Source organism: Thunnus thynnus, chromosome 7 (genome assembly GCF_963924715.1).
Source record: "Thunnus thynnus chromosome 7, fThuThy2.1, whole genome shotgun sequence".
In the NCBI taxonomy this organism is placed as follows: Eukaryota; Metazoa; Chordata; class Actinopteri; order Scombriformes; family Scombridae; genus Thunnus; species Thunnus thynnus.
This window is the reverse complement of record NC_089523.1, coordinates 29,878,064-29,898,590: the sequence shown is the minus strand read 5'-3', so window position 1 is coordinate 29,898,590 and position 20,527 is coordinate 29,878,064. Positions and strand designations below refer to the sequence as shown.

The 20,527-nt window shown below is 43.2% G+C and overlaps 1 protein-coding gene across 3 annotated transcripts; it reads left to right on the top strand.

The window, feature by feature from the left end:
• Window positions 1–584: 584 nt before the first annotated feature.
• zc3h4 (zinc finger CCCH-type containing 4) lies at window positions 585–19,347 on the top strand. 3 transcript variants are annotated; one of them, XM_067595439.1, is made up of 14 exons: window positions 585–1,264; window positions 6,261–6,561; window positions 6,693–6,800; window positions 6,908–7,151; window positions 7,492–7,646; window positions 8,814–8,910; window positions 9,005–9,141; window positions 9,399–9,515; window positions 10,484–10,595; window positions 10,873–10,982; window positions 11,240–11,706; window positions 12,243–12,565; window positions 12,652–12,900; window positions 14,149–19,347. In XM_067595439.1, the coding sequence occupies exons 1-14, from the start codon at window positions 1,185–1,187 to the stop codon at window positions 15,840–15,842; spliced, it is 4,194 nt and encodes a 1,397-aa protein (XP_067451540.1). In that variant the 5' UTR covers window positions 585–1,184; the 3' UTR covers window positions 15,843–19,347. The 3 variants fall into 3 exon arrangements, with proteins under 3 accessions (XP_067451540.1, XP_067451541.1, XP_067451542.1); XM_067595440.1 differs by having other exon boundaries at window positions 587–1,264; window positions 6,908–7,112; XM_067595441.1 differs by lacking the exon at window positions 585–1,264 and adding an exon at window positions 2,074–2,548.
• Window positions 19,348–20,527: the final 1,180 nt, after the last annotated feature.

Genomic DNA, 20,527 nt, shown 5'->3' with positions numbered 1-20,527 from the left:
ACCAGCGAACAGTATAACCTGAAATAAAGAACATCTTCAGGCAAGTCTTGCATTATTTCTTGATCTTGAGGTCAAAGGGCATCCAAGACATTTCACACCCAAATCATGGACACTCCCGCACCAGCAGACTGAAGAACAGCTTTTTTCCTGCTGCTGTTTCTCTGCTGAACTATAATAAACCCTAACAAACTGAACTATTTGCTCGCCACAGCATCATTTTATATAACATACTGCATTGCTGCACAAGTGTATATCTGTATATCTCTATCTTGTATATCCTATAAGCTGCTCATAGTAATTTATATCATGCACGTCAGCTCTTTATGCCTAAATTGCACTCTGGTTAGACGCCAACTGCATCTTGTGGTTAAGTACTTGTACTTGTTCAATGACAATAAAGTTGAATCTAATCTAATCTAATGTGTTGTAGATGGGGCCTGTGCCAACTCTTTAAGTATTAAGATCTTTAAATTTATGTGGTGTATATTCTAAAAGAAATGTATGTTAAATTAACATTTTATGAATCTACACACTGCAAAACTGTATACATGGTGTCTCACATGGCAGGTTGATTTGGCCAGTATCAAGTGAAGCCTGACAAATACTTTGCTTAGCCCTGCTGTATTTGCTCACTCGACCTCTTCTTTTGCATGCAAAAAGAGCACACCCAAGAGCAAACTTTTATTTGGCAAACAATACCTAGATGAGATACTCTTCAGCTGAGTCCCAGGCTATACGGGTGTATTTCACATGATAGTCACGCTTAATTAAGCTTCAAGTATTTAATTACTCTGAACACTATCTGATCCGTCAGTGAACCTGCGAGTCAAATCCGTGGGCCCATTTAACCCTGCGATTCCACATTCGGCAATTTCCGTGAGACGCATTCAAAAACGTTATTCGCCGTGACGTCACTCTCGGAGAAACCCGCCCCATTTCTCTTTGGAGAAGACAGTCGGCCATTTTAAGTTTATCAGTCGTCATTTCACATCGCTACAGTAGGACGGAGAACGTCAGGACTCAATTTCATCATATTTCTCTTACAACTGTAGTGGAGAATTGCCTACTATGAACTGAAACTCTTCCTAAAACCAAAAACAAGTAGATCCTAGTGAAGTGACGCATAAGCCAGTAGATTCCAGTGTCGAGTTGTAATTTTTTGCACCTCAATGTAGCTAGAGGAAATGGCTGTGGAAAGCATGACTGTCCATCCAAACTCCCCAACTACCAACCACGAACACAACAGTCTCCTGACTGACGAAAGGTCGAGTAATTCTACAATCATATTTAAATGAAATTATTTATTTGTCCTGTGCTTTTACACAAAAGCCCGGGATATCTTTTTCTTTTTTTTCTGTCAGAGGGATTAAACTCGCCTTTTCTGGAAAACGAGTACAGAGGTAACGTTAACGAACGCCATGTTGACACGACAACGCCAACTGGGAGGCCAAATAGCACCTGGGATAACGATGTTATCCCTGTATTTTATTACGTTATCTCAATCAACGATCAATCGACTCAAGCGAACTTGTCTGAAGACAAAAGACGAGGTCGTAACAGCTGATCAAACTTAACTTTCACCGCCATACTAGCCAATACAAGGAATATATGTTAAAGCATCGGTTAATTACTTGCCCTTGTTACGAACAGTGAGCTAACTAACTAATTAACTTTAATCCAATTAATTTTGTGTGTGTAGAGACACAATTAATGTAATGCCGCAGGTGCAAAAATCCAAATGATTGTCTTTCGCCAGCGGTGGGCCTAATTTCAGGCTAACCTTAGCAACATTAGCTTGTTAGCTAGCTAAAGTTGGCGAGAGAGAGCGGCTAAGCTAACGGCTAATGGTTTGTATTAATGGTAATTTACTAAATATTGACGTGTTCAGCCTTGTTAAATATAACTAACCTTGCCAGAACATGTTAATGAATGATATACGAGCAGTATGGGCCATTAATGTTATATTATTTTATTATCCGTTCAAATCTATTCGTTCAATCGGCATAAACGTGCAAAACTTGTCTAATCAGCTGTAATGGTACGCATTTAAAATGTGTACTGTGTGTTGTCTACCTAATTATAGCTCTCGAACACTCTTCGATTATTTAAATGTCTTCTCATCACATTTTAAATGTTCGCTATTTCCCAAATAATATTTTTGGAGAAGTATCGACTCATTGCCTAATCATTATTTCACCCTGCTACAGTGGCTAGCTTTTTTTAAACGAGTTTGTGCTGCTTGTTGGTCATGGATATTTACCTAACAAATCACTTTTGTTCACAGTCGTGCCCACACTGACTCGTCCCAAACATCCACCAAAGTCCCCCCCCAAAAAAATGTGTTAAACGTCTGCAAAGCATCCCAGAAGTGTTTCAAGTCAAACACAAAGTTCCCATTTTCCACAGTCCCCAGTTGGCAAATTTGTTGTATGTTACTCTTTTAGTCCCACTTACAAGTCCCACAAAACCCCACCAGTGTCCCTAAAAGGTTAGGGAAAAAACCTTTTTCAATGGTTTTGAGTGCAAAATATGAAGAGAGCCTGTCACAGTAAGTATCCCCACATTTTAATCATGGCCCTTTGCTTATAGCATTAATGAAGTTATGGACTCATCCACTGAGCTGCTAATGTAGCGTTACCATAATGCATGGTGAATCATTTGAACCAGTCGTCCTTCATAGAGGAGAATAATCTTGTGCTCTGTTGAACCTTCACAACTTCTCACAGTTGTCTGCTAGTGAGGTGTGTTCAGAGATCTTTCAGCTTGGCATAATGTTAATGGATAAAAAAAAAAAAAGGAAACTTTGTGATAAATACTACACAGATCTGGATTTTTACTACACTTAGTTGTCAGCTGTAGATTTGTGTTGCATCTAATCAATACCTCATTAAGTAAATAACAGGTTTTCCTCCTCACCGGACTGTTTAGCCTAAGTTTGTTGTGTTGGTAGGATTAAAATATTTTAACTCTTTAACATATAACCTCACCTGTTTATTTCTTGGCTGAACTTAGAGAAGCCTGGATATGATATTTGTTTGCATTGTAAGTTTTTCCACTATATCGGCAGCAGGTGATGTGTGTATGGCGTCTCCACAGGCCACAGAGGCCATCGATATCTGCCCACAGTGAATCCCAGCCACTCCCTATTCACAACAACCTGATTCCATAATACAGCCAAATCCCTGTGCTATGATAGAGAGCCCTCCACTGTGTCGGGGAGTTTTCATAGTGACAGGTCTGTGTGCCTGCCTCAGACAGGTTTTTGGCTTCGGTTAACGTGCCAATAGCGAGGAAGAGGAGTGACTTGGCTGTTGAGACGATATCGAGTTTGTGGTGTTTGGAACCAGAAGCTGATAGCTGGTTTGCAGGACAAACAGAACCTGTCAAAGTATGACACAGTGTTAACATTTTTCAATGTTGGGTTCTTTTTCTGAGGCTTGTTGGTATCTGATAATGAGGTTTTTTGGAGCTGTTGTGTGTAGAATAACAGAGGAAATATGGTAGAAGTAACAGTGCAACTACTTTTAAGGAGAGTACAGCTAGTTTTTGGATGCAATTCTGGCAGAACAAAATTAAACAAGAGCAATTTGAAGACAGATTTTTGTTGTTTATTGTGGATATGTTCTATAACAAACATCAGATAACAGGATATTGTTTGTGGAGCAACTCCAGACTTTCTTCTTGGAGTCTGTTCCTGAGAAACAGGTTTAATAAGTTATAAGTTGATTACATTGCTGCATAAAACTCAGCTGTCTATCAAATGTGCAACATTTAGCGAACTTTCTTTTGCTCTTTTTTTTTTTCCTTCTTCTCTCTGATAACCTGCCTTGTGCCTGCAGAAAAAAGTATATTTTTTTAAGCGTGCAACCTGTAATAGGACCTCTCTGCAGTGTCCAAATATGGTGATTTTTCAAAGTCCGTGTTTTCTGTCAGCAAATACAAACTTGTTTACTTATAATTTGATTTGGTTTTGTTCCACGAGTGAAACAAGCGAATGAAAAAAAAGGTATTCTTCAGTAGCTGGAAACAAGCTCGTGAGACTGTCGTGCTTTCTGCAGACGAACGTTTTTTATTTATGATAAGAGAGATGTAGGTTTGTTAAGGCTTGATTATGTCGCGCTCCCCAGAGGAAGCCGGTATGCTGAGGATGTGGTGCGGTGCAGCGTGAGAGAGAGAGAGAGAGAGAGATATTGCCTCGAAGCAGGTCGACTTGTGCTGTACCCGCCGCCACCTGCTGTGTCTGCTCACTGTGTGTGTGTGTGTATGTAGAACACAACTCCTGTCTTTTGAGTTGTCATATATTGTGAGGCTGCAGTCGTGTCAGCGTGTGAGTCGGATCCGCTTGGCATCATCCTGTCCTCAGGCCTCACTCTCAGCCTGCTGCAGTCAGTACTTGTCAGCCCTCTTTGGGTGTGGGCCCTTGTGCGAGAGCTGGGACTTTGTTACTCAAAATAGGGAGCGGGTAATACCTTGTTTCTTCATTATTAGTGAAATCTGACCCCTGTCCAAGCCTGTCTCATAAATTATATTATGTGCAAACCCCCCAACCCCCTCCCCATCCCTACCCCCTCTCTCTCCCACCCACAGCCAGCACTCTGTGGGGCAGGAAGAGGCCTGTATGTGTGATCCATGTCAATTAGGATCTCAGGCCTTTGTTTGTTCACACCTGGTATTAGCATTCGTTGAGTGACCACTTGTGATCGGATCTCACTTCCTGCTCTGTATGCAAATAAACACGTACATCTTTTCCATTTGCACAAGAACAAACACGTTGTTGTTTTTTTAACCGGCGAGCCTAGTCTGCTGGAAACTAGAAGAAGTTCGGCGCCATCGTATCTCGAAGCAGCTCGCACCTGTACTTGTCATCAGATCACCTAAGATGTATTTTAATGCCAGGTGTGAACATGCAACCTCGTGGTTTTGCTCACATTCCCTCATGTGACCTGTGTCCTGCTCTGGCAGTTGACCACAGTAACAGCACGTTAGTGATCTCTGCCCTTCAACTACAGGAGCATATTGGAACTTATTTGCACTTTTGACCTGTTGTGTGTGTGTGTGTCTGTGTGTGTGTGTGTGTGTGTGTGTGTGTTTGCACTCCAAAACCAACTTGTTTGTATCAAATGAATCTTGTTCCCTTTTCGTTTGAAACGGCCTGCGCGTTGACTCATCAGGTTTTTTTCCTCCTTTTTTAATGCATTTATTGCATGTGAAGCAGTGGCATGTGTGCATATTTGTAGTCACTCTTTATTGGGATTTATTGACTCGTTAGTGGCAGCAGGTTTGGCTGATGACAGTAAGATGTGTAGGCAGGTAAATTATGATGTTAAAGATGTTTTCTCAGCAAAAAGTGCTTTTCAGTGGTGCTTATGTTGTTTTAGACTATTCTTGGTTCACAGGTTTATTTATGTACACTTTTTTTTTTAAAGGGGATGTATAATGTGAAGTAGTTTTATCTGTGCAAAGCTTTTTTTGACCTGTAGCTTTAACAGGTAAACAGCAGTGAGAAACAGAAGCACCATGCAAATATAGCTGCCAGAGTTACACACACACACACACACACACACACAAACACACACACACACACACACAAAAACACCAACACGCAGTTTACTGTTGTTGTTCTTCCAACAGCGTATCAGCTGTTCTCTTATATAAAACAGATAGCCATGTGCTAGCCTCAGTGCTAATTAGCATTAAAAGCAGTCATTAGGTGCTACAATGATTAAATTGTTGATAAAAGAATTCAAAGTGGAGCTAAGAACACAAATTTTATTAAGAAAAGCAATTTTGTCACATTGACTGTTACAATATTTATATATTTTACTGTTGATGAAGATGTTTCTTGATTCCTCTCGCGAAAATTACTTTTTTTAACCATTGTTTGACCTGCAAAAATGCAAATAACAACACTAGCATTGACGCAAGGTAAATTATTAATCCTTGAAATATAGACTTGTGGTCTTATGTTGTTAAACTATATATTATTATATTCTTTTATTATAATGTTTGATGATTTTTGTAAACTTAACCAAGCCTCTGCACTCCGTTTTCACGATTTCTCTGCAACCAACTGAAAATAATACAATGAAATGTTCATTTTTTTATTGTTTTTATTGGTTCTTCTCATTTTATTGTGTCTGTACGTGGCAGAAATTACCTGGAAATTCACTCAATTGCATTTATGATTTTTAAATTTAGTGGTGACTGACAGCCCATGAGAAGGTGAGATATGTAACTCTCCTTCATGTGTCCGTCTACAGGCCAGAAGATGGAGAGCTGGAGGAGGGTGAGCTGGAAGATGACGGGGGAGATATGGAGGAGGAGGGAGGCGCACCCGCAGCTGGAGGAGGAGGAGTCGGAGACGGCGGCGACGAAGCGGGCGGAGGAGGCGAAGCGATAGGGGAAGGGGCCGGGGAGAGGCCCAGGCGAAGTAAAGAACGCCACGCCAGCAGCGAATCGGACGACGAGAGATCCCACCGTCGCAAGAGGAAGAGGAAGAAAGAGAGGGAGCGAGAGAGAGAGAAGAGGAGATCCAAGAAGAAACGCAAATCCAAACACAAAGTAAGATTGTTGTCAACTACAAAAACTGAAAAGTGACTTGCACCCTTCTGTTTGCATCTAAAAATATGAATCTTATCTCTTTCTATCTCTTCCTCTTCTTCTCTGTATCTGTTTCTTTCTATCTCTCTCAGCGTCACGCATCGTCTGATGACGACCACTCGGACTACAGCGATGACTCTGACTACTCTCCCAGTGAGAAGAGGAAGTACAGAGAGTACAGCCCCCAGTACCCCCCTCCTGTAAGTCTGAAGAGCAAATATAATAAGTCAAATAGAGCAATATCGGCAGTAATTGCTAATTATGTTTATGAAAAGTAAAAACACCCGACACGTTCACCCTTCTCCAGTCTCACGGCGGCTACAGCGGCTCAAAGAAGGGCAGCTACATGAAGATGGACAAGCAGAGCTACGGAGGCTACGACGATTACGACGACGACAACTACGAGGGAGAGGAAGAGGAAGACATAGGGGAAGAAGACTACGACGACTTCACCAAGGAGCTCAACCAGTACCGCAAGGCCAAGGAGGGAGGAGGCGGCCGCGGAGGACGAGGTGGGTCGACGGCAGACCTTCTTCTTCTGTATGCTAAACGTATGAGACTAAACACAGCTAATTAAGTTCCTAAACAGTCACATTTAAGGCCAGATGGTGTTAAAGTCCTCTTTGTCTTTTCCTAAACTACAAAAATATGAGCTCATTTGTTTAGACAAATAATATGCCGCCGTGTGACTAAAATGTCACAGCAGGTACACCGTGTGCTCGCTGTTTCGCTCGCCACAACACAGATTCATTTGCATAGTTTTAGAGAGACAAAGAGGCTTATTTGCAAAATGTTTCTTATCAATCCAAATTCCATAGATAAGTCTCTCCTGCCTCTGTCTCTGCTGACTCTCGTGTGATTTTTTTTTTTTTTGTCTCTTTGTCTCGGCAGGGGGCAAAGGTCGTATGAAGAACCAGAGAGGCCGTGGAGGAATGAGAGGAGGGAGGAGGGGAAGAGGAGGCATCAGAGGAAGAGGAGGACGAGGTGGAGGAGGAAAGATGGGAGGAGATAACGACGACGGTGATGGTTACGGAGACGAAATGGAGGTAAAGTTCAGAACTCCAATTGAAGTCTGTTTGCTTTGGTCAAACTCCAGGAAACAAGTTTTCAGCTTCTTTATTTGTTGTGTTTTGTATATTTGTATAGTTGTTCAAATATATTTCACTTGAAACATTCCAGTAAACAAATACCACTTGGAGTAGTCATTTCCTTCATTTTCATGTGAGAAAGCAGGACCTTCTGGGTTAGATAAACACGTAGCATCTCTAGTGATTGTGGCTAATCGCCATTAGCTGTTCAGCACTGAGAAATGAAGCCTGTCTCACAGGAAGAGTGATTATTTTACTATTAATAGAATAATACTCTGAATAAACTTGTCAAATAGTTTTGGTCATCACCTCGAGCCACTGCAAGTGTTCTCATCTCCCAAAATAAAACAAATTATTATTTCAAACAAATGATGAAGCCTTTCAGAACTTTCCTACACCTCACCGTCTGACTACAAGCTACAATGACTCTGCACCTTTAGGCTGCAGATTTACTCGCTTTTTAACCGCATGTTCAAGTAAACAAGCGGTTGCGTCATGAACGTAATTGTTCACATACTTGCTGATATACTTTGCATGTTACTAGAGGACACACCAGAGAACTGAGGATGTAAAAAGAACTTGCATGATGTAAAATCTGCCATAAAAAAACACAAAGAAGAAGAGGCATGAAAAAAATAAACATTGCGACACTTGAGGAGGTTACTACTCTGTTGATTCAAGCATGTTTGTCACTATGCAGCGGGAGTGACACATTACATCTATTAACGTGTCTTCAAAACTTAACGCCATTGTTGTCGCTGCTTTCATACATTACATACTGACCCCTGACCCCTGTCACATCCCCATACCGCCCCTACCCGTTCATGTGCTTGTTGCATCTCGCAAACATGTGTTCATTTCTGAGGATGTGCATAATCAATACTCCAAACCAACGCAGGATGCACGAGGCAGCCATCATGCACACGCCTTGCTTAAAGTTACTGCAAGGAAATTTCATTTTGTGTTGATAAGTTTGCTTATGTAGGTCATTTAGAGGCATCAGTGTTAAATGGAGACTGACTTATAACCAGTTAAAAGTTCCTTGTAGTAACTTTGACAGATATTTAACACATAATATGGAATTCAGGCAAGTAAACTCAACAAATGTTCAATCTGTCTTTACAGTATGTCGATGATGATTATGACAACATGGGGGAGGATGACTACGACGATTACTCAAAGGAGCTCAATCAGTACAAGAAATCCAAAGACAGAGGCAGAGGTGAGTTTGCACCTCAGTTTTTTATGTGTGTGTGTGTCACACAGGCCGTGACACTTTGTCTGACAAATGAATATGTCTTTGATTTCTGCACCAGGTGGTAAAGGTTGCCGCGGGCGAGGCAGAGGTAAAGGAGGGCGAGGTATGATCAGAGGAGGAAAGGGTCGAAACCGAGGCAGAGGAAGAGGTGACATGGGGAACGATGACGACAACAACGGAGACATGGACAACGGGGTAAGGTCACTTTTAACTGTGTTATCAGAGTGTCTTTATATTGTAACTAAAAACACTTCTGATAATCTTAAGTAGGTTAAACCAAAAGCTGCTTCACAAATGTTTCATGTCTCAGTGCCCCCAAGGTCAAATTCCTTTATATTTATTAGACTTGAGGAATAAAATGATGTGAATTCTCTCTGTCTTACTTATTGCTCAACACTTTGCTCTCTCCTTCTGTCTGTGTGTGTGTGTGTGTGTGTGTGTGTGTATTTTAGGACGGAGGAGGAGGCGATGTTGGACCAGGACCAGGGAGGAGGAATCAGAATGAGAAGCACCAGGACAAGAAAGGAAAGGCCATCTGCAAGTACTACATCGAGGGGAGATGTACCTGGGTAAGATGGCACACATGTTCGCCGTACATTACAGGAAACTTGATTTAGACTCACATTTTTTAATATCTATGTGTAGGAATCCATGTGATGTTCTGTGCAAAGCATGTTTACAAAAAAACAAACAAACAAATAACAACTAAATATTGATTGTAATGATTGTTATAATATTTCTCATGGAAGTCCAGGCCAGTAGCGGCACTTCAGTTACATGCAAACAAACTCAATGACAATCAGAGATGACGGAAGCCACGCGGTGCAAGTTGCTATGGCAACAAACAAACATGTCACACAGCGTAAAAGTAACAGGAATCCCACAGCCGTAAACTGTATGTCTGATTGAGATTAACCCATAACAACCAGTAAATACTACAGAGCAGCTTCACCACTTTGAACCCAACAAGACACTAATGAAAAGTTGTTTTTTTGGTGCTGAACACTGACACCCAAGTATGACACCCACAATGTGACAAAAACAAGCTCCACATGTCTCTCTGTGTGAGCTTGTGCAACAGAGAGAGAAAGAGAGAGAGAGAGAGAGAGAGTTACCAATGCAGCAGCTGTAACAGTAAAATACAATTATGTAACAAATATATATCACCGCTGTTTCACAATTAATCAGATAAAACTCGCCCATCGCTGAGCTCAGTAAACTTCCAGTAAGAGTCACAGTTCCACCTCCTGAACTACACACATAATTAACTCACATGAAGCAACAAATTCATGATATTGTTCCTTTAAATTGTGAGTCTGAGTCACAGTTTATACTGAATAGCAACAGGAAATTATGTGATTTTGACATTTTTTAATGCTACAAGTTTGCTACCAGTAAACTGAAGCAAGATGCAAAGATTGATGAACAAGTTTAGGTTGAATAAATTCCAGCGGGACACGCTCTATATTTAATATCAAACTTTTTCAGTCATGCAGCCTCAGACACATATTTCATTATTCCTTTTTTCGACCACCAGGGGGACCACTGCAACTTCAGCCACGACATCGAGCTGCCCAAGAAGAAAGAGCTGTGCAAGTTCTACATCACTGGATTCTGCGCCCGAGCCGACCACTGTCCTTACATGCATGATATCCTTCACTACTGACCGCGCAGAGAGCCTTTATTAGGGGGAATTCTGGGTGTCTGGGTCTGAAGAGCATCTCTGAATAGTGAGAAATAACAGTAAAGCTGCTGGTTTTCATCATATTTTAGGTGATAAACTGAAATATAAACAGTGTATAAACAGTGTGTGATAAAAGAGAAGTGACAGTGTTTAATTTTTAACAGGATGAAGTTGTTTTATATAACAAAATTTCAGTTTTCTGTCCAGTTTTTTGAGTGTTTCACCTTGACTCCCATCGCTACGTGAATTTCCCTGTAAGCTGTTCCACACCACAGGAAACTGTGTCAACGGCGATGAGTGTATGTTCTCCCACGAAACCCTCAACGATGACACTCAGGAGCTGCTCAACAAGGTAGTACCTGCTGATCCTGAACCCTGTTCTCTCTGATATTAGATCTGAACTCTGTAGATCTTTACAGGATCTGAAAATATTTATATATTCAAGTTATTTAAAGATCTTAAACACAGTGAAATACAGCTTTTATACAAGTTGCAGGTGGACTCAAATCAACAGAAATCCTGTGTTTGTTTGTTTGTTTTACAGTTAACATGAGAAAACATTTCTGATAAACTAATCAGTAGGTTTTTTGTGTGACCTCGTTCTTCTAGATGCTGGCAGAGGATGCAGAAGCTGGCGCTGAGGACGAGAAGGAGGTGGAGGAGCTGAAGAAGCAGGGCATCAACCCTCTCCCCAAACCCCCTCCTGGAGTCGGCCTCCTCCCCACCCCTCCTCGGCCCGTTCCCGTAGACACCAACACGGGGGCTGGGGATTTTGGATGTCCTGCGGCGGGTGACTTTGGCGGTCCTCCTGGACCCAACCAGGTGCCCATCGCCAACAAAGGTCCCCCAGGACCGGGGCCTGTTCCCGGGCCTAACCCCTGCGCGGGTCCACCCGTCCACGGCCCTGACGGTAGTCCCTACCAAGGAGGACCCCCAAATCCCAGTGGCCCTCCTCCTCACATGGGCCCCCCACCTCCTTGTGGTGGAGGCGGAGGCGGCGGGGGGAAGAAGATCCCCTCGTTGTTTGAGATTAAAGTTCAGCCGACGGGACAACTTGCTCAGAAACTGGCTGTAAGGTGAGCGATCAGATATCAGACATTAAATATGAAGAGGAGTTTGTTGAAATGTGATTATGTTCTTATGCAGAGGGACAAAGACTGCAGCAGTCAAATTCTCATTTATAGATCATTAAAACAGAGACTATCTTTTGAATATTAAATACTCCCATCCAGAGTCTTAAAAGGTGACCCCAGCTTGGATTAACAGCAGTTAAAAGGCTCCAAAGATAGATTTTTATTGGCGTTTTCCTTTTTAATGTAACACTAAATTAAGAAATGAACGTTCAAATGTATAGCACTGCTAAAACTATATTTTTACAGTGTAAACACATGTAATTATAGACCTCTATAAACACCCTGAATTTGCAGTGTATGTCATGATTTAATGTAATGTGAAACTACATGTTAAACGTCAAACATTTTTATTTAATAAACTCCAACTTTATAGATCTGGTTTAGACTACAGACCCTCATTGAATTAGTCCCCGACCCGATTACAGTAAATGTTTTCATATATTCTCTAAGTGTAACTCCTGCTCTCCCTCCTCTATCAGGAGCCAGACACCCAGCGGCAACCAGGGTCAGACCGCAGCGCCTGGACCGCAAGGAGCCCCCGGTGCCCCTCCTACCCGCTTCCCCGCCCCGCCAGGCATGATGCCCCCCGACATGCAGAACATGGGCCCGAACCTCGGGATGAACCAGGGCCCGCCCAACATGGGCCCCGGCGGACCGCCCATGATGGGAGGATTCGCGTCCGGTGACGGCCCTCCACACGGAGGTGCTATGCCTCCAGGTCCTCCTCAGGGTGGAGGAAACTTCTTCAATAACTTCTTCAATCAGCAGGAGGGTATGGAGATGGAAGGAGTGGTGCAAGAAGGTGAGAGGGAGTTTCAGAAATCAAACTGAAGGAGTAAGTAAGGAGCTAAACAGTATTTTTCAACCGCTCTCGTTGTTCCCTCTCAGGTGACAACTACCAGGGTTTCTCCGGCTTGGACGAGAGAGGAGGCGCAGGGAGTTTCGGAAATCAATCGGGTGGCCAAGAAGGCTCTGCTAACGGAGCGTCAGCCAATCAGGGAGGGATTTCTGTGCCCGACTTCCTGCCGCCGGCGCAGCGCGTCTTGTTTATGAGGATCCAACAGAAGCAGCAGGAGGAGGAGGAAAGAGCTCGTAGGATGGCGGAGGGAGGAGCAGAGAAGACGAGAGACACTGAAGGTAGAGGAAAACCATCTGCACATGTTTGCTCATTCCTTGGTAGTTTTGATATGTAGTCATTTGTCTTAAAACTTCCCCTTTCATATAAAGTTCCTCCTTCATGGCTAAACAGTAGATTTACGACATAAAGTCACTCAGGAGTCATCGCTAAAGGGTCTAGATTTCATACAGGTTTTGACCTCCTGTCAGATTGATAAGTTCCTGTTATTAAGTCTTAAGTTTTATTTGTACAGCCCAAAACGACTGCATCACTATGATTAAAGTGATAATTCAGTCGACATCCTACATTAAGTATCAGTTTATTGTCCTTATGTCCCATATTTTACGCCTCTTATCTACAAAGCATGCTGTGTAATTGCATGCAGTTAACTTGAATTTCAAATAACAACTGAAGCACTGAAACTTAAACAGTGACTACAGCCTCTGAGGTGGGAATATGTGTGAATACAAACAAGAAATCGACTTTTGCCTCAATATTTGAGTTCAGCCAGATGTGAAACTCATCAAATTTGCTCAACAAATTGCAACTGATCCCAGTAGATTTAGCTTTTTGTGAGTCCAGTATTACTTCACCCCCCCCTCACTAATATTAAACTACTGATAACATTATTGTAACATTTATCTGGATCAACATGAGTCCAGGCACATTTCCCTCAGGGCTCGGGGGGGTTCAACCTGCAGAAAAAACATATCAGAAACACTGTATAGCAGACCTCATTTAACTTACTATGAACAGAATTTTAATCTATAAATACAGCAGGGCCTCCGTGTGTTATAGACGGTGTCTGATTAATACATCTGTACTTTAGCTGCAGGAAATAACATGAGAAGTCTTTCTGTGTGTATAAATGAACATGAAAACCAGCTGTATGACCTTAATATGTCGCTGGACACGTTCACATTTTAGTTTTTTTGATATTTTATATTATTTGCATGTTTATTTATATACCAGACTATAATGTAGGTACCCTAAATGCACTTTCCCTTTACAGAATATTAATGCTGTAATCTTCAGCAGGAGTGAATATGTCTTCAGAGAGACTTTGACCTAATTTACTGTAAAGATGTACTGGTTGTTTAACTCCCAGAAGCCAAAGTGCTGATTCCTCAGTGGGAACCAACATGAAAGGGAGTCTGCAGAAAGTTTTTATTTCTGTTACAACAGAATAAATAACATTCGATCTGCACAAACTTGGAGAATCTTTTCTAACAAACTAACACTGAAACATGTGTGTCCCTCTTCCCTAGGTGACTCAGGGAACTGGTACTCCAGTGAGGATGAGGACGGCGGCGGCAGTGTGACGTCGATCTTGAAAACGCTCCGTCAGCAGACCCAGGTTCCTCAAAAATCCGACGGGCCCCCGAGCGACCCTCGGCTCCAGAAGGCGTCTCCTGCCAACCCTCCGGCTCGCCCGGCGGACCCCCGCTTGGTTCGGGACCCGCGTCTTGCCCGTGTCGCAGACTCGGCCCAAAGTTCTGATTCCACCCACTCCATGCCCGCTCCATCTTCCTCTGGGCCGCCTGCGGACCCCAGGTTAGCCCGGCTAGCTGCTGCTACCTCAGCTGTATCCGCCTCCCATTCGCCTCCCGCTCCTAAACAAGAACCGCCTCTGATCTACAAGCCGCCGCCTCTCACAACCCCGGCGGTGGACGAGGAGGAGACGGAACGGGTTTTACGAGACAAGCCGGTGCCGATCCCTCTGGACCCGCTCATGGGTATGGCTCTGAGAGACCCGCGCTCGCAGCTGCAGCAGTTCAGCCACATCAAGAAGGATATTATTCTCCACATGCCAGCCTTCGCCAAAACCATCACCTGGTCGCCTGAAGATCTCCTTCCGCTCCCTATCCCTAAGCAGGACCTCCTTCCACTCCCGCCAGGCATTCCTCCCGTCTCCTCCCTAGACCCACGTCTGTCCCGCACCCAACAGCAGCTCCATCCGACCCTCCCTCACTCGCAGCCTCCTCCCGTACAACCTCCCCCCTCCTTCGAGCCTCCCGCTCCCTCCTCCTCTACCTCCTCCCTCCCAGACTTTGAGCTGCTGTCTCGTATCCTGAAGACTGTCAACTCCAGCCCGTCCCAGACGCCCTCCCCTCCTCTCTTACCCACCCCCGCTCCTCCTATGTCTCTGCTGGGTCCACCACCTCCCCCCGTGCCTCCCACACCTGTGGAAAAGCCAGTTGACCCCCGCGTGGCCCGTAAAGGCCCCACAGATCCCCGTCTCCAGCAGCAGAAGTCGTCATTGAAGCAGCCGTCGGATCCCACGCCTCCTCCTGTCTCCCCTGCGCCTCCAGCAACGACATCTAGCTCCTCCCCACCCACCATCGCACCCTACGACCCGAGGCTTCTCTCCTCAGGTGGGGCAGGGCGCGGTGTTGGGACCGGGGCACCAGGGGGAGCCAGCGTGCTGAGCAGCATCAGTCTGTATGACCCTCGGACTAACAAACCAGGCAGCCCTGGTACCAGCAGCGGCTCCCCCAACTCAGCCAGCACAGAGTCCAAACCCAGTGACCCCACGACGGGTAAACCCAAGTCCAAGGAGCCCCTGTTTGTTCGGAAGTCCGCGCTGGACCAACCCGAACCGGAGAAAAGTGGAGAACAAGGAACCGATAGATACAACAGCTATAACAGACCCCGGCCCAAGCCTGCACCTTCGCCTAACTCCACGACACAGGGAGGCCCCGCTGCAGCCGGGGCAGCCGCCGCCGGAGGTCAAGGTGCTCCTGGAGCCGCTGCAGACCAGGGGCCCGCAGGCGTCCACAACCTACCAGTGTCCTCTCTATTCGGCGTGGTGAAGCAAGCGACCAAGCCCGGCGGGACGGGGAGTCCGTTTGGAGGAAACAGTCCGGCGCAGTCCGACCAGGCGGCCACAGAACAGGACAACGCCTCGCTAAAGGACGTTTTCAAAGGCTTCGACCCCACAGCCTCGCCGTTCTGCCAGTGACCCCCGACCCCCATGAACCCTACAGACCATCCATGTGGTCGGCCATTGGCTTGTTTTAACTTTTTTTTTTTTTTTTTTGGATTCTGAACAGATCCTGCAAGACTGGTTAAGAAGATAAACTTTTGTGATCAAACTGACGCCACACGACATGTTTCACATCTACACACACACACACACACACACACACACACACACACACACACACACACACACTTTACCACAGTGTTGCAGATTCAGATTCTATAAAAGACTTGTGGGTTATGGGAAGGGTTCAAAGTTAAATCTCTAAATCTCTATTTTAAACAAAACGTATTGATGTATAAATAAATGTATTCTGTTCATCTCAATGCTTAATGAAAACAGTTATTCAGAAAGCAGCAAAAACACATTTATATGGAATGAGCATTTTAGCGTCATGTTGTCATTATTCCCTTCATTTCATTTCCTCAACTCTCATATTTTATTTTGGTAAACCTTCTCCTCGTCTTTAAACTGGTTTTTGCTCATCAGTATTTTTGGGCAGTTAAAGTTTAAATGGTCTTGACACCAGATGAAAAGATGGGATATATTTTTATCTCTCACTCTTTTTTTTTTTTTTTTCGAACAAAATGTTTATGTGTACGGATCCCCTAAAGGGTCACGGTGAGATTTATTTATTTTATTTTTTTTTGCATGCGTTCCTTCGCAATATGTTTTGCATTACTTTGCAATATTTTGCATCCCCTCACAATAAATTTTGCAGTTTTCTCGCAATACTTTTCTTCTTACTTCTCAAAGGGACCAAATTTTATCTGGCATATTGACTCTTATCAATCAACTCTGGAGACGTCTCCTTTTCCTCCGGTGAAACCTCTCTGGGATCCAGCTCTTTCAAAATAAAGCTCTTTGCGTCCTCGTAGGCCACAGACTCTCTTCCTTTAGAATACATCCATCTGTATACGTGCAGTCTTGAGCACAGTAAAAGGTCATAAATGGTCACTAATTACATAACTATGCCTATTGAGCAGTAGTACTATATCAGCCCATTTCAAAATAAAATTCAATGAGCTGATCCATACTGGGGGGTTGTGCTGGGAGTAGCTGAGCAGAAATGGACGTATGACTTAGAAGGAAGAGAAGAAGAAAAGTATTGCGAGAGAACTTAAAATTTATGTCGAAGTATTGTGTGAGAGCACAAAACATATTACGAGGTAACGCAAAACAATGCGAAAGAACACACACACAAAAAAATATTTAAAAATCTCGCTGTGACCCTCGGGGGACACCGTAGATTTGTGGTGTTTTTCGTGTTTAATAAATTAACAGCACTGAGGCAACTCCTTTCGCACCGTTGCCCATCCGAGACAAAAAAAATTTGCCCTCTAAACCACTGCCTTGGCATTCACTGTCCTCTTTAACCTCCATGTAAACGAATACCTACACTTAAAAATCTATATTCTGCTTGATTTTTTTTTTTTTTTTTTTTTTTTTTAGTATTTATTTTTCTACTTCTTTGCAGTTTGTCAGGTTGTGTCCTCTGAGGGCTGTATCAATGTTTTTAATGTATGTAACTCCTCCAGATGTTCATATACTGTCTCATGTATTTAGCTCTTATCCAAAACAGGCAACTTTGCTGTTACAGGAAGTGACCTGTGACCGTTGCCTCTCTAACCACTACGCCACTGTTGTTGTTGTTGTTGTTTTTTCCCCTCATTTTTTCTCCCTTTTAGCAGTCTTGTTGCTGAAGGGAGAAAAGTTTAGTTATGTCGGTCTGTGAAAATAGAGAGTATCCACCTCATAAATGACATCTTCTGTAGCTTTAAGGTAGAAGAGATGGCTGCTCAGACTGATGACAGACACATTACCATGTCTCTCTCCGGTGGCGGCGTTTAGTTAGCCATTGGTTAGCCATAGCATCGGTAGTGTTGCAGGGACAAGTTTGTGTTTTTTCTCTGCTGAAAAGGTGACGTCGTTACACACTTTTTCAGTTTTTTTTTCTCTCATCATTTGTTTCACCTTGATCAGAATAGAGGACACTTTGATTCACTGAGTCAGGATTTACTGTCTAGCTTTTAGCTATTTTTGTTTTATTTTAATTAGTCGTTTTGTTCCGAGTGGAAACGAGAACATAACAGAGCACGACTGCAGGACGTTAGCGAGCGGTCGGTGAAATGGAATAATAATAATATTTCCTGCCGCACAGCATCAATTTATTTAAGCATCGAGATTTTGGCTTTAGTGGCTGGTGGGCAGTGTGACAATCATAAACTAGACTTGGACCTAAAATTCAGAGCTTTCATGAATCTTGCATTGATCTGTGCGGGTGCTCCCTTCACTGTCAGCCTGAGATCTGCAGAAAAGGAGTCATAAAGGGGCAGTGTGTAGAATTTAGCGGCGTCTAGCGGGGACAGACTTTGCAGAAATGGAGTAATATTCATATGTTTTCTTAGTGGATAATCAAACTAAGAATTGTTACCTTTCATGAGCCCTTTACATAGTTTCTACATAGTTTCGTGGCCACCGTTGGTTCTCCTACATGCTTGGAAGGATGAGGGGTTGCAGTCTGCGCCCTTGCTGCTAGATGCTACTAACTCTTCCACACTGATCCTTTAACCTGTGTGTTTCCACAGACTGAACATGTTTTTCTCTCTCTCAGGCTTACAGTAGAATAATCGCACACTTCATGGTTAAATTATTCATTTAGGACTGACTCACAGTTTTTGTCCAGAACCTCCCTTCCTAGTTTCTATCTCTCTCTCTTTTTTTTTTTTAACCATAATCAGTTGAAGTCAGAAGTGAGTGCAGCGTTTGTATCGTGGGGTGTATGTGAGGATAAGCAGTTGTTCCCGTTTTTTTTCACCTGACGAGCCGGTGATGTCATCTGCGCGGCTTCGTTTTGGGGAATCTGAAAACGTGGCGTCGCTGTAGTGGAGCTAACGGAAGTTTGTTGGTTTTCTTGTTTGTTTTTTTTTGACTTCCAGAAGGTTTAAGATTGTACAACAACAGTCAGGATTGTCGTTGACCGTCTTTTTGTAAAAAAATGTTGATCATTTTAATTTATTTTTTTATACTTGGGTAAATATACTTCCTCACTTTACATTTTTTTGAACTGAGTCATTTTAGATGTCAGGAATATGTGATTACTGCTCACCTCAGTGGGGACGCAGGCAGCCTGTAAACAGTGTGAAGAAGAAGAAGAGGAGGGGGAAAGACATATTTTTTTATTTGGTTTTGTGTATAAAGATTCAAACTAACAAATTCAATATTGGCTCACTCCTGACAGGCTGTGTTAGGAGAAATGAGTGTCAGCTATAGCAAGCGTGAAAGTTATTGTTGATTTATTCTTTCCTTTTTTTTTTTTTTTTTTTTGGCTTTGTTGGTTTGTAAATTTGTTTTATTGATTTTCTTTGCTATGTAAATTAGACCAGTATCTTGTCTTTGGAGGGGAGGAGTTTTCTAACTGTACACTGTAGGTGAGGTTGTCACAGTATTTAAATAAAGCTGATACATCATCAACCAGTTAAAACTCTTGTTTCTTTGTATTTTTTTATTATTACCTCAGCTTCTTTTCATTTGTCCAGTTTATATGTTCTGACCCGTTTTGTTGGATGGATGAGAGATGAAGAGGCTGTTGACAGGAGAAATGTTTAAAGTCGTCACGTCTGTCATCGTGGCAGCCTATAATAAAAAAAAACCCCTTTGTTTGATTTGGTTCCCTCGTCATCTAAGACATACAGTTTGAATGGGGCCGTTCAGTGTCTTCTGAATACACATTGCTGAAATGCTTATTTTAATCCACTTACGTCACCAGACGGGTGGAGTTTAGATCAGGACAATTCATGCGGGTTGAAGCCGTGGTCACTGAACTGACCTTTCTTTCCTGTGACTAAGTTTTCTTCCCATTGTGCTGACGTGATCTGCCTATCTGCTTCTCAAAGAAAAATCCTGAATTATTTGGAAATGCCCTTTTACCCAGAACTAATCTATCTCTTCATGTCTCAAAGAGGAAGCTTGTTGCTGTCAGCGGTTCTGATATTGTTCCTTGCTATCTTTGGGCATCTCAGGCCTCAAGTGGTCGAAGCCGTCGTGCGGCTCTTGGCTCGGTCTCTGCGGATTTGGATCAGCACCCCAGCAGCACGCAGCCTGTTTCCTGGTTTGCTGCGATCCTTCGGTGATTCACTTCCTGCTCCCCTCCCATCCTGCAACGCTGGCTCCAGGAAGACAAACTATTCATCCAGTACCTCAAAGGTTTCCTGCCAGTTTACTGGGTACTTCTATCTAGCTGCCTCTTTTATCCCCCTGAACAGCTGTAATTCATAACGGATTCCACAAGATATGAGACACACAAATGAGAAAAAAATTGCTGCAAAGGGGAAAACATCAAAGATTGAAAGATGCTTGATGCTTGAAATTGGGAGAAAAAGCATCCGTCTGAGTGTGGATGAGGATGGAAGTAGATAACAGACGTGAACACCCAGCACCAACCATGAAACCAGATAAAAGTCCCCATGTTGTACTTTCCAAACCACAGGACGTAGTGTGTAATGTCACCTGTTGAGTGAAGGATTAGTTTGAAGGTGCGCCCGATAAACTGGAAATTCAAGTAAAGTCATAACAGCTAATGATAAAAGCTGACATCATAGAAGAGTGTGCAGGTCTTACCACATACTGTATGTATACTGTATGCACTGTTGTATTACTCACTT